We start from the raw sequence: 14403 nt of genomic DNA on the forward strand, positions 1-14403 counted from the left end.
TCTCCTGGGTATGGAGTGGCAAATGTAGCTTACCAAAGGACATTAGTGCGGTGACAGGGATTGAACCCACAACCTTTGCATTTCAAGTCAAGTGCTTAAACCACTGGACTACAACACCCCTACTAATACCTAGTTCAGGAGCATGTTTATTATATGTTGTCTCCCTTCTTTTTAGTACAGTAAGGCTGTGCATAACTGTGTAATGAGGTACTCGAGTACACTCCCAGGCTTACAGGCGAATACTCGAATGCTCGGATGCCATGTTTTTTCTAAATTAAATTTTTTTTTTTTGCCACAACCATACTATGGCTATGGCAGCAGTATCCCAGGTCCGCTTCAGGAAACTCATGCGATTTTACTTCGAATTGCAGTTGGAGGCGCCGATTTAATAATAATAATAGTAATAGTAAACAATGCTGTTTTAAAAACCAAAGATGACAGACTAATCCATTTTCCTCCGAGTCCAAACAGCAATCCGGACATTTGGTCCCAGTTTCTGAGTGGTGAGTTGACAGAGATTGAGCTGGAAAACATTTTTACCCACGGTACCATGACGGTGCTCTCCCAGGCGCTGGGCACGGGTAAGCGTCGGCCTGGACAGTGCTAGGTGTACGGGTGACAAAAAAATGGCGACCGAGTATTCGAGTATGAGGAATCGTACTCTAGTAGTTGTCAACAGTGCGAATACTTGAGTACTCGTCGCAGCCTTACTGTCCAGTGGTCACCATGCTCTGAAAGACATTGCCATTCTGTGTCCCCCCCCCCCACTCCACAATTCCCTACCCATGATTGATTTATTTCACATCTTTGAAAGCAGGGCAATTCAGTCAAACTGGTCTTTGGTGGAGCGCTGTTTATATAACAAATGCAAACAAAAGAATAAATACAAATAAAGAACATGTTTCAACTCGACAACATCAGCACAAAGGACTTAATTTCTACACAACGTATGAGAGAAACTGAATGTATTTTTTAGCCTTTTCACACAGGGGTAAATTTCTTTACAGCTGATTAGTTTAAAGAGCTTTAAACTAATCAGCTTTAGATACAACATTATTCACACACAGACAATTTTGGTGCAGTCGTTCGAGATTCACTGCTCTTTAAACGCTCAGTGGGGCCATTGCACATAATTTACGAGCAGTGACGAGCAATGACTCACTGCTGATACATGTAAATGCGTAGTGGCCCTACTGAGCGTTTAAAGAGCAGTGCCCGGTCTTAGCTCTGCCCAGTTAAGGATGTATATCCATTCACACACAAAATTTCTTGCTCTCTAGATACAGACTTTGTGTCTGCAGCCTGCTCTGAACGGCGTGTAGATCGCGACTTCGTATCTGTCCGAACATCGTATAAACGACGTTAACAAAAGGAAAATTTATTGAAAGCTGTTTAGTTACGGTATACAGCTTTATAAACTACATGTAATTAGCTCTAGATACAATGAATTTTACCCATGTGTGGAAAGGCTGATTAACAAGTTCTACAAAATGAAGAAGGAGGAGATGAGATACAGAGAAAAAAGATGTTTCATCTATGCTTCTTGCGGCCTTTTCACACGGGTAAAATTCATTGTTTCTAGAGCTGATTAGCTTAAAGCTGTTTAACTAAAAAGCTTTACAGAACATTTTCCCTGTGTGAAGGTGGTTTATACAATGTTCGATCAGATACAAAGTCACGATTCATATCAAGAGAGCAAAACATTTTGTGTGTGAACGGATATATGCAGCAAGCAAAATATGAATGTACTTCGGTTTGTAAATCATGCAAAGTGTTTGTGTTTTGTGTGTAAATCGCTGGTAATAGCGCATACAGCAGTGGTATGCTCCAGGAGAGTCCCAAGAGTAACAAGGGTATCTACCTACTTCAGCACGAGAACCAAGGAGTGAGAAGCAGAGAGAGAGAGAGATCAAAAGGGAAGGGAGAGAAGGGAACGAAGGGTGCTTGATTATTTAAAAAAATGAATGAAACAAAACCATCAATGTCGATATGAAAATGATGGACTCACTTAAATTAGAATTTTAAAAAAATTAAGAAAAGGAAAGTGTAATAAATAAATAACTAATAATAAAAATACCCAGAAAGCTGAAGAAAGAACCAAAGATAAAAAGGTACACAAAGCAATTCCCTTTTTTATGTGCATGATTGACCTAAATTGAATAATCACTGGAAGATCGAGGAAGTACAAAAGAAAGTCAGCTAGAATCACTTACAAGCACTGAGACTGGGAACCGAAGTCAGTTCTTCTCAACAAGAAAAACGCCTATTAAAGCGTACAGTACATGTGACATACAAAATGTACTATGTGAAGTCGTTTATTGAGTAAATGGACCAGTATTCAAATTTAATATGGATATTTCCTTCACAAGTGTTTGTGGTGATGAAGCATTTCATTCACTCGCTATTATCCTTTGTACTACAATTGCCAGAATGCAAATTGCATAAATAAGTTGGTGCTCTTCTGGTTTCTCATAGATGAAATATATGTATGAAAACTATATTTTAGTATTTTTTAAATGGATAGGTTACAATTGTTCCCCTGTTACAGACATGTATATCTTTTTCTCCAAATATGATTTTAATCTTCTCAGCTATGATCTTTCAAACATCTTTCCAACTAAAGTATGCTGTAGATACAGGTATGACTTCAACTGGCACGTCACATTTTCAAGAAAATGGCTATGCCCATGTCGTGCTAAATGGCATCACATCATGCCAAGAATATCTTCAATTATATATCTCTTATACAGAGGGCTTGCGGGTGCACCATGTGAGAGAGGGAGGATTGAGGAGTCCTGAAAAGGACTCTCGGTAATCTATCTTGAGGGTTTGTAGTCCTGAAAAGGACTGTTGGTATAGTCTTGGAAAAGACTGTTGGTTATCTTTCTTAGCTTATAGTTCTTAGGAGAACTATAGCGCTTGGAGAGGATGAGTGGCGGGAGTGGCTCGACATTTCGAAACAGGTTGACTATCCGTCGTCAGGAGTGGAAAATAGCTGGCGTGCGTGAGCTTAAGTCATCGGGGTGCGGACGTCGGGGGAAAAAATACATGACCGTGCGGGCTTGAGTCATCGGGGAGTGGACATGGATGGTCTGCTGGTCCGTCTGGCTGTCCGTCTGGGCTGGAGTCTCCGGGTTGCGGACGTCGGGGAGTTTCAAATCCATGAGTTGTGTGTGCTGTCGACGAGATGCTTTGTGTGTCCCCGACGTAGGCGGCATTGTAGTCTGCTGTCGTCTGCTGTGCATTGTAGCTGTGAGGCTGGCGGCTGCTTTGAGGGTTCGGCGGATGGTGGTGGTTGATGTAGGGTGTCTGCGGGGGTGGTGAAGGTGGTGGTGGAGGTGGTGGTGGAGGAGGAGTGACCGGGTACTTGTTGATGAGGGGTTTCCAGATGTCGTTGATGTATAATCCTGAGTCTTGGGGCATGGTGTTGTGGCGGTGAATTTCGATGGCTTCTCGGATTCGGCGTGTATGCCAGTGCTTCATTATGGAGATGAGATGACTGTTATCCCATTCGATCGTGTGTTCGTGTTGCTGGGCGTGTTTGACGAAGGAGGACTTATCCCAATCGCTGAGTCTTAAGCTGGTTCTGTGTTCCTTGAGTCTTGTTTCCAGATTTCTCCCCGTTTCACCAAAATAGACTTTTCCACATTTGCATGGTATTTTGTAGACTCAAGCTTACTTGTGGTTTGGATGCTTGTCTTTGTGGGAGTTGAGTTTCGAATGGAGTTTGTTGGAGGAACTGTGTCGAACTTGGATGTCTGCTGCTTGAAGGATACGCTGAATCTTGTGAGAGGCTTGACCGATATAGGGAAGAACAACAGTTTGTTTCAGTGGTGTAGCTGCAGGTTGGTTCTCTTCAGGGACGGTGTTGGCTGCGGGCTTGCTGGTGGGAATCTTGGATTTGATCTTATGTCTTGGGTATTTGTTGATGGTAGTTAGGGCTGTGTAGTTAGGACATGCTGGATTTCCTGGTCTAGATAGTCGGCATCGCTGAGTTGATGAGCTCGGGGGATGAGGGCGTTGGGGACTGATTGTAGTACTGATGAATGTCGACTCCCTGATGACTCAAGCCGGCACGGTCATGTATTTTTTCCCAGACGTCCACACCCCGGTGACTTACGCTGATGCACACCAGCTATTCTCCAATCCTGACGATGGATAGTCAACCTGTTCGAAACGTCAAGCCACTCCTGCCATTCATCCTCTCCAAGCGCTATAGTTCTCCTTAGAACTATAAGCTAAGAAAGATAACCAACAGTCTTTTTCAAGACTATACCAACAGTCCTTTTCAGGACTACAAACCCTCAAGAAAGATTACTGAGGGTCCCTTTCAGGACTCCTCAATCCTCCCTCTCTCTCTCACATAGTGCACCCGTAAGCCTACTGTATATCTACATCACCATGCAAGCCGACACTTACAAGCAGTATTTATCTCTTGTACATTTTTGTAAGGAATATTTACATCAAAGGGCAGGAATACATCTCATTTTCAGAATACCTACACTTATTCTTTGGACTGAGGTTTCCTTTAAATTCAATACAGGTTAAAGATAAATTGAGTCCTGGTCATGTGGTTTCATTTTGAAAGAAAAGATGTGGAATGGATCAGGACAGATTTCTATTTCACATCCATTTAGACTCTTTTTAGGCGATGTTCTTGGGTTCCCAATGAGTCATCGAATATTCGGTTATCAAGTTCATTATTCGACTACTGGCTTTACCGGCGGGTAGTCGATTAAACGTCTACTTGAAACGGGCTTAGTTCTGGAGTCATCAAAATCATATTAAATTTGGCCCAGTCTTGGTAGAGTAACAAGCACTGTACACAGAAAGATGTACACAAATGGTGTCCGGCCTACTTACCTTGATTTCTATGCTCATTACTCAGCCAGTATACATTTTCTACCAAAAGTGTTTGGCAAATGAAATTTTTTGTAATCTTGAACACTCTTGCGTAAGTTTCGTTTGATTCTGTGAGAATTCATTTTCTTTTTTTACCATAACTCAAGTTTATCTTTAAGATGGAATGACAAATTGAATATGAGCCAAATTCTTTTCTATTATCTATTTACTATTATCTCCAGGAATTTGGACTAACAAGATGGATCGACCTCTGAAGCAGGAGCCGCTGTTTGAAGGAGAAGGAGGTGAAACCGGTGATACAGGAGGTTTGTCGTTTTCCTTGATCCCCATCCGTGTTAAAAAAGAGGACAACACCTTCCATTCAGACAACACAGTGGCTAGACCAAGCATCAAACCTACTCCAGAGACTCTCTGGTTGGCCACATCAGGAGGTGCCACAAGTAGCCATAACCTGCAAGCCCCTGAACGTGAAGATGATGAGCCAGATGAGAGATCATCGGATGAAGGTATTGGGCGGTCCCCTGCTACATATGAAAACGCCATGCAGTCACATTCTGAGGAGGAAGCGGGATCATCTTCAGGTAGTGCGCAAGACACCAGGAAAGGTTCATTATTGGACACTCTAGCTAAGCCAATATTTTTCTGTGATGTCTGTAGTATGGCGTTCACCGAAGAGAACCACCTCGCCCGTCACATGCAAAAACACACATTTATTTGTCACTTTTGCGGCAAGCAATTTTCATCGGACTCTGAGTTGTTGCAGCACGAAGATGTCCATAAGAAGGGTCAAGAGCACTGCTGCAAAGAATGCGATATCATCTTTGAGAGCAAGGCCGCTCTAGAGGATCACTATGGAGATCATATGTATGCCTGCTCTCTGTGTCCGAAGACTTTCACCAACCATATTGCATTGTTGAACCACGAAAATGGCCACCAGGATCCAAAGCTTAGTTGCAATGGTTGCGGGAAGAGTTTCAATCGCTTGAGTAATCTTAAGGTTCATAAACAGAAACACTGCAGAAGAGGAAGCCAGGTCAGCAGAAACCTAAGGGCCAATAAAGGGCCAAGAGGCAGCGTTAGTCCCAGGAGTGCCAAGGAGACCCCTATACAGGAAAATGGAGAAGACAATGGGACACAGAATTGTGCTGAAGATGATGGTTCCAGGGAACAGGATGATATGGCTGTTCCGGTGAAAAATGCTGTTGCACCAAAGTTGGGAAGGGATCTGTATTTTCATTGCTCCGATTGCCCAAAAGCATTCAGCAACAAGGACGACTTTGCAAAGCACAAGCTTAATCATCAAGGTAATAATGGGACCATGACGAATGGTACTACTCGATCAGAAGCTCATGTAGGTCTGGAAACTTCAACATATGGCGATGGATTTGAATGCAAAGACTGTAGAACAACCTACCCTTCTTTAGGAGCTCTGCAAAATCATCTTTTAAAGCACATATATCCATGTCATCTGTGTGATAGTAGCTTCACAAATTTAAGACTATTTAAGAGACATGTGAACAGTCATAACCTGATCTACCCGTGCCCTCAATGTGAGCGAGAGTTTAAAAAACGATATTACCTACAGGTTCATGTGGCGAGAGTACACAGGCCTAGTGAAAGAGATGGAGCTGGCAAGAGTGGCATAAGCTCAACTGAGACTGTCCTGAAGGACACCAACGAACCCCAATCCCCTGTGCAACCAAGCTCCTGTGAATCCCCGCTGAAAGAAGATATTGCGATGAAACGTTCTCTTCGGCTTAAGTGCAGGATATGTGGGAAATCATATGCCAGGAAAAGCGACCTGACAAAGCACATGAATCATGGGAAGCATAATCGACCTCGTCTGCAGACCAGCAGTGGCTTAAAAGTGGAAACACCAAGCCGTCAACAGCAATCAACTAGTACTGGACATGCTAAGTCACCACCATCTTTAAGTGCAACATTTAAAGGTATTATTCGTCCAAAGACAATCTCAATACAGTCCAAACCGATCATGGATAGAAATTCGGGGACACAAGGAAATGATCGTTCAGTGCAAGATAGCAAGATGAGAGAGCCGGCCACTTCAGAATTCGAATGCAAGATCTGTTCAAAGATCTTTGCCCAGAAGCGATATCTTACTGACCACACAAAACGACAACATCAAGAGAAGAACAATGAAACCAAAGTTGAAGTGCTTGAGAAGTCTAAAAGTGTGGTATTTCAATGTAGAAGGTGTCCGAAAAGATTTCATAGAAAGTCAGACCTCACAATGCACATGAAGCGTGGAAAGCACCCAGCCATCTCCAAGAAAGGGAAACGAGTAATCAAAGATTCTGAGACAGGAGGACTTCCAAAGATTTCCAGTAGGAAAGAAACACTGAACTCGCCTTCTTCAAGTTCAGACTTGAGCTGCAAGATTTGCTCTAAGACATTCTCAAGCCAATATCGCCTTTCTGTGCACAGGACCCTTGAAAAGCATGATGATAGCATCAGTGTAAGACAGTGCAGTATATGTTCCAAGATCTTTAAACAAAAGAGATATCTCGCAGATCACATAAGGCTGTATCATCCAGAACTTAGAATCAACATAAAAGCAAAAGGAACAAAGAAGTTGGATGGTTCAGAAATCCAGTCGAAGGGAAAGAGTAACATTTCGATGCACCTAAAAGATGGAAAGCAAGGAGAGGTCAACCAACAAGGAAAAGATGCCGTGGTAGGTTTAGAGTTAGGAGGGCTTCCAAAGAATTTCAAGTGTAGTGAATGTCCAAAGGTATATAACAGTAAACTTTACTTTCAAAGGCACATCACATTAAAACATCCAGGCAGCAGAATGACTGATATGCTGAAGAAGTCTCAAGGAACAAAGTTCCATTGCAGGAAATGTCCCAAAACATTTCGTAGAAAGTCTGACCTCACAATGCATATGAAGCGAGGAAAGCACCAAGCCACCCTCCAGAAAGGCAAAGGGGCAATCAGAAAGTTTGAGATAGGAAATGATGGTTCAGTGCGAGATAACAAGGTGAGAGAACCGCCAACCACAGAATTCCGATGCAAGTTCTGTTCAAAGATCTTTGCCCAGAAGCGATATCTTACTGACCACATGAAACGAAAACATCAAGAAAAGAACAATGGAACCAAAGTTGAAGTGCTTGAGAAGTCTAAGAGTATGGTATTTCAATGTAGAAAGTGTCCGAAAAGGTTTCGTAGAAAGTCTGACCTCGCAATGCACATGACGCGAGGAAAGCACCCAGCCATCTCCCAGAGATACAAACGAGTAGGTCAAAGTTCAGACTTAAGATGCAACATTTGTTCCAAGACATTCTCAAGCCAATATCGCTTTTCTGTGCACATGGCACTAGGAAAGCATGGTGGCATCAGTGTAACCCAGTGCAGTATATGTTCAACGATCTTCAAACAAAAGAGATATCTCACAGATCATATGAGGAGGTCGCATCCAGGGATTAGAAGCAACATCACAAAAGCAAAGGGAAAGAGTAACATTTCTATGCACCTAAAGCATGGAAAGCATGGAAAGGTCCTCCAGCAAGAAAAAACTGACGTGGTTGGTTCAGAGTTGGGAGGGCTTCCAAAGAATTTCAAGTGTAGTTTATGTCCAAAAGTATATGGCACTAGACGTCACCTTCAAAGGCACAGATCAAAAATTCATCCAGAAATGGTGAGGAAGTTACAAGGAACAAAGTTCCATTGCACGAAATGTCCCAAAACATTTTGTAGAAGTTCAGACTTCAGCAAGCACATGAGTAGCGGAAAGCATGAAAAGGGTGAAGACATGAACCAAAATCAGAAACGCCAAGTTAAATATGAGCCTATAGAAGCTCCAGTTATATCTACAGAGTCTACCTTCGTCTGTACAAAATGTCCTAAAGAATTTGCAAGGAAGTGTGATCTTAAAGTGCACATGGATCGTAGTAAGCACGTAAAAACAAAAGAGGTTAGAATAGAATCAGGGTCGTCAAACCTGTCCGAATCGCTTGCCCACAAGTGTTCTTTATGTACTAATTCATATAGCAATAGATCAAGTTTGTTGAGGCACATAAAAGTAAAACATCCAGTGCATCAGTGTCAGATCTGTCTAAAATCCTTTTCCTGCAAACGTTACTTGACAGCACACATCAAATGCAGGCATCCCGAGTTGCTTAGCCAAAAGTCTAACGGAAAGGGCTCGTCAGTCGAGTGTCTCATATGCTTTAAGTCATTTTCAAGGAAATATACATTGACTCGGCACATGAAGAAGTGTCACTCAAGAGATGCCCACCTCAGGGTCTATCAAAGCAAGAGTATCTGTAAAGAAACGCCTACTGTAGGTCTCACCAATCACCAATGTCCTCAATGCCCAAAGGCTTTCCCTACTGCCTTTGGCTTGACCATGCACATCAAGCTCGGGAAGCACATTAGTGTCAAGAATCAGAGCAGAAATACATTTGGAAACACTCAAGTAAGGGGACCCAAAGATACATTCTACCAATGTGGGAAGTGTCCGAGAGTATTCAGTAAGCAAAGTGACCTGTCTTTGCACATGAAACGTGGCAAGCACCCGATCAAGGAGTCGGCGCATACATACTTACGATGTCCCAAATGCCCAAGGACTTTTTCCAGAAAGGAATATCTACTCCAGCATATGAAGAAGGGTGAACACATAAACCAAAATCAAATCATCAAGGACACTCCAAAAATGGACACTACCAAACAAGAGGGGTCTTCAGGTTCCAAAAGGTTCATGTGCAGCAAATGTACAATGTCCTATACAAGGAAAAATCATCTTCAGAACCACATTCGCTCAAAACATCCGCAAAGTGAGAGTCAAGAGGCAGAAGTGTCTTCTCAGCAAACGAGAGCAGTTGTTTCTGGGGAATCCAATGGATTATTACCAGATGGCAAGGAAGTACGAATGGCAGCCTCTTCGTCAGAGAAAGGAGGTTCCTCACAAATGGAACAAGAAGAGGCAGTGGTGTTTTCTCAGTCGGCGAGAACTGTTGTTTCTGAAAAATCCAATGGATTACTACCAGATGGCAAGGAAGTAGGAAAAACAGCAGCCTTTTCTTCAGAAATAGCAAGTTCCTCACAAATGGAACAAGAAGAGGTAGTGGTGCAGCCAGCGAGAACAGTTTCTGAAAAATCCAATGGATTATTACCAGATGGCAAGGGAGTAGGAAAACCAGCGTCTTCTCCAGCGAAAGGAAGTTCCTCAAAAATGGCATGGAAGTGTCCAGAATGTGAAAAAATCTTTGCAAGCAGGCCAGAACTAAATAGACACCAGGACACCCATGTCTTCATGTGCAATTACTGCAACCGATTTTACACAACACATAAGAGTTTGGAGGAACATGCCTGTGCGCAAAAAAAACGTGCTTCATCTCCTTCTCCAGTTGCTTCCAATGTACCAAAACCCAAGAACCCTGAGGTTGTCCACAAATGTGAGCTTTGTATGAAGTCGTTTCCATCTAACGCAGACCTTGAAACACACAAAGAGCAGCACACACTCAATGAGTTTAAAGATGATGCGACTACCAGTAGTGCTAGTGTGATGCCTTCAAAGAAAACGACAGTGATTCCGGATCGTTTTCTAACCTGTAGATTCTGTGATAAGGTGTTCACTTCTTTAGAATTGGTACACAACCATGAGCGGTCTCATCTGTCATCTATGTAAAACTAGATTGAAATTCAGGTGTTCACTTCTTTAGAACTGGTACACAACCATGAGCGGTCTCATCTGTCATCTATGTAAAACTAGATTGAAATTCAGGTGTTCACTTCTTTAGAACTGGTACACAACCATGAGCGGTCTCATCTGTCATCTATGTAAAATTAGATTGAAATTCAGGTGTTCACTTCTTTAGAATTGGTACACAACCATGAGCGGTCTCATCTGTCATCTACATGTATGTAAAACTAGATTGAAATTCAGGTGTTTACTTCTTTAGAATTGGTACACAACCATGAGCGGTCTCATCTGTCATCTATGTAAAACTAGATTGAAATTAAGGTGTTCACTTCTTTAGAATTGGTACACAACCATGAGCGGTCTCATCTGTCATCTATGTAAAACTAGATTGAAATTAAGGTGTTCACTTCTTTAGAATTGGTACACAACCATGAGCGGTCTCATCTGTCATCTACATGTATGTAAAACTAGATTGAAATTCAGGTATTTACTTCTTTAGAACTTGTACCCAACCATGAGCGGTCTCATCTGTCATCTATGTAAACTAGATTGAAGTTTCATACATTGGTTTCCAATTTTCTGCTCTTTTATTTGAGAATATTAGGGATGGTCGATGACATGGTTATCCACTTCGTCAATTGATCCTCGTGACAGATTTTCAACCTTGTTTTATTAATTTTTGTTGCATTTTTTTTTATCACTTGTGCCTTAACTGCAACTATATATTCTGTGTGTGTGTGTACGATATTTTAATATGGTAACGATTCCCCCATCTTCATTTTGACCTACACTTCCTAGTTAAATCGGTAACGCTTTTCGCTATTGACACTGTACTAGAATATGAAGAGTCATGTTTTTCATGGGTGTTTTTTCTCTGGAATTCTTTCACACTTGCATAATAACAATGACAACGCTCTCACCTCTCCCCAGAACTCAACCTTCTCTTTAAGTGAAATTAAATGTTGTAAATTCTGAGATATATGTGTATTTCTGATAACTGTTTGACCAAAATATGTATATTTTGAGAAAATCAGAAGTTTTTTGAGCTTGACTAACTGGACTTTTTTCTCCACATTTGAAAGGGTTCCATATGTATACAATTTTGAAGATTAGCACCCACCGCTAATCAATATTTTTTTAAACAGACATTAATTGCTGGGCTGTTGCTGAATGGGTGGTTTTCATATTAGGATGTAAATACAAATGGAATTCTTACGATGCTATTGTGTCATGTATGTTCATGAAAATGGAAGGATATTTTTGATAATAGACCAAAACTCATTGTGCTATTTTATATTGTTCGTCCATTCAAATACACATTTAGGGCTTCCGCAATCAGGTTGCCAAAATTTTAAGCATTTCGCAGCAATGTTCGTGCGCACCTGCGCGTGGCCAGCAGATGATGTGTTTACTACACACAATACTAGAAACTCCAGGCATTGTGCATATAACCAGCTGCACCTGCGCAGTTTCCGAACGTTCTCTATTCATTTATTTATTTCTAAAATACATTCCGCTGTTCATTATTGCTGCTAAAGTGCCGTCAAGATGCATTTGGTTGGCCAAGTGTCGTGACATGCCTGGTGAGCACGAGGCGTTATTTAGATTACGTAATCCCCTGCTCTAAGCAAGTCTGTGCAGACAATCGTGCATACGCCATTGCTTTCAAAGCATTGTTCGCACTGCCCATTTTACGTTTCCTTTTTTTTTAGTACGACAATGAGTACTGACAATGAGTCGTAGCCCCGCTGGTTTCCGTCATGCAAATGACGCCTCGCACTCATCGTACCCTGTAGATTTGAAGTAGCACGTGTTTACCATTATTTCATACGCATGGATCTTATGCTTTAGGTTTCTATTGATATGTCTGTAAATAATGTTAATTCTACTAACTTTAATTAGTAAATGTTTCATTGCTATAAGTATTTTTTTCTATTTTTACAGTTTAACCTGTCCATATTAAGATCAGCCAAGGGGGATAGATAAAGTAACCATTGTAGGCAAGTTACCTTTCTAGGCAGATTCAACAACACATTTATTCATTGAGGTGTTCACAAAGACATGTTTGACTGTGCACGTCTTTCTGACGTCCTCAAAATGATACTTGTATTAGTTCATGTCTCTAATCACGTGTGGAATGTCCAATGAAATTTACCTTTTATTCGAATTGACCTGATTATGAAAGAAGAAAACAAAAAAACCCAAAGGATTCTGAAATAGAGAAAGAATCCAGACCAATAATACGTACTCCACAGACTTGTTCGCTGTCCATACGGGTAATAAACGTTATAATAAGTAAAAGGGACTAAATCAAATGAAACTTGTTCGATGTTTGTGTTTCGTGACTATATATTAAATGAAATTGGTAAGTGTATTTGCGAAGATTTTATCATGCAATGGACCATTTTTGAAATGCAACCAAATTTAAAATACACATGTACGTCTTTGTAAATTGCCTCAAGACAAATATTTCATTCACCCGTAATGAATAATTGAATTTCAATGGTCAGAATGCAAAATGCATAAATTGTATGTTAAGATAATGTTTGTCCTACTTTTGAAATACACTAATATGTACTCGTAAAAGATGAATGAAATGTTTGTATCGAGGCACTTCACAAATACGCATGCATTACATTTGGTTTCATATGTTAGGTAGCCCAGTGATTGCGGGCAGTTTCTGTTAAAAATTAAGGGTGATGGATATTCGTCATGACTTTAGACGGGCATGGCTTAGAATTCATTCGATATTTTCATTGATTATGTTTTTAAATTTGCATTTGATAATGTTTTTTGCCGAATTATCTTGTACGCTATTCATATTTCAGTACATAAATTTCTTGGTGACTACTTTGGACTTTTACAATTTTCGAGTTTTTTAAAGGTTCTATGTATATGTGCTTCTTTGCTTAATTGTTTAAGTTTTACTAATGATTTTGGTTCAGTCAATGTATCAAACATGTATAAGAAATAATATAAATTGAAATCCGTGTTGATAGTCGATAGCAGAGCACTAGAGGCGATATTATAGGCCTGTTAAAGGTAAAGACCAGCATTGGAAACGCCCCAATTTCAAAAAATGTAATGGAAGCTCTTATTACCAATCATGTGAAAGAATATGTTTTGACTAATACATGATAAAAAAAAATTGCCGGGAAACCGCCTACTAATTGATATATTTGGTAAATTAGTTTATCTACATTGTCTGTGAGAGATAAACGCACGTGTCGCGCACGTGTGCGTATAGTCCCATATACATCTTTCTGTGTACAGTGCTTGTAACTTTACGAAGACTGGGCCATATTTCTTATCATTTTGATGATTCCAGAACCTTGCAGTACACACCAATACTTATATGCTAGATGATCAACCTTTTATGATCGATTCCACAACGTTTCTTTCACAATGCAATCGCATGACCATAACTGGTCTTTACCTTTAATTTGAGTTCGTGTTTTGGTGGTGACCTCATTTTTGCTCTTCACCTGATTTGCCTCGTAGATACATTTTTTTGCCTGTCAAATGGACACGTTGCTAAGCTATAACACGTATTTTGCTTATTCAAAGATGTAACCAGGATATTGTCATGTGGACTGTGCAATGTTTGCAAATAACCTCACTTTCTGTAAAAATGATGAACATTTGATATTGATAAACCGTGTACGTACTACGTTCCCGTCGTGAACACATGTCTTGTTTTGCATATGGGTGTGGGTGGTTTGTGTTTACTGTGGGGAAAAAAATCTTTATCGCCTATGTCAGTTTGGTTATTTTATGTGTAGTATATTTTTTATTTTCATTGATGTTCACTCATGTCGTTGTATATTGTGAGAGAGGAAATGATACGAAGTACGAAGGACACATTTTAGGGAGAT

General features: G+C 40.7%; 3 protein-coding genes across 3 annotated transcripts; 2 read left to right on the forward strand and 1 right to left on the reverse strand.

Moving 5' to 3' along the window:
* Positions 1-3015: 3015 nt before the first annotated feature.
* Positions 3016-3483, reverse strand: LOC115927586 (protein enabled homolog). The gene has a single exon (XM_030993657.1). It carries the CDS (start codon positions 3481-3483, stop codon positions 3016-3018), a length of 468 nt encoding a protein of 155 aa, XP_030849517.1.
* Positions 3484-5101: 1618 nt separating this feature from the next.
* On the forward strand, positions 5102-6159 carry LOC115927587 (zinc finger protein 420-like). Its single transcript, XM_030993658.1, has 2 exons — positions 5102-6052; positions 6127-6159. The coding sequence occupies exons 1-2, from the start codon at positions 5102-5104 to the stop codon at positions 6157-6159; spliced, it is 984 nt and encodes a 327-aa protein (XP_030849518.1).
* Positions 6160-6175: 16 nt separating this feature from the next.
* On the forward strand, positions 6176-13575 carry LOC115927225 (zinc finger protein 91-like). The gene is made up of 2 exons (XM_030992766.1): positions 6176-10453; positions 10532-13575. The coding sequence occupies exons 1-2, from the start codon at positions 6182-6184 to the stop codon at positions 10589-10591; spliced, it is 4332 nt and encodes a 1443-aa protein (XP_030848626.1). The 5' UTR covers positions 6176-6181; the 3' UTR covers positions 10592-13575.
* The last annotated feature ends 828 nt before the right edge of the window (positions 13576-14403 follow it).

This window comes from Strongylocentrotus purpuratus, unplaced genomic scaffold, assembly GCF_000002235.5.
Source record: "Strongylocentrotus purpuratus isolate Spur 01 unplaced genomic scaffold, Spur_5.0 spur5_scaffold_20, whole genome shotgun sequence".
Lineage (NCBI taxonomy): Eukaryota > Metazoa > Echinodermata > Echinoidea > Camarodonta > Strongylocentrotidae > Strongylocentrotus > Strongylocentrotus purpuratus.

Excerpts from the sequence above, each read along its gene's own strand:
- LOC115927586 (XM_030993657.1), bottom strand. The coding sequence starts at position 3,483 with ATGAAGCACTGGCATACACGCCGAATCCGAGAAGCCATCGAAATTCAC.
- LOC115927587 (XM_030993658.1), top strand. The coding sequence starts at position 5,102 with ATGGATCGACCTCTGAAGCAGGAGCCGCTGTTTGAAGGAGAAGGAGGT. Across the intron at positions 6,053-6,126 it reads AGGATGATATGGCTGTTCCG|CAACAAGGACGACTTTGCAA; the intron begins GTGAAAAATGCT and ends AAAAGCATTCAG.
- LOC115927225 (XM_030992766.1), top strand. The coding sequence starts at position 6,182 with ATGACGAATGGTACTACTCGATCAGAAGCTCATGTAGGTCTGGAAACT. Across the intron at positions 10,454-10,531 it reads CCTGTAGATTCTGTGATAAG|GTGTTCACTTCTTTAGAACT; the intron begins GTGTTCACTTCT and ends ATTGAAATTCAG.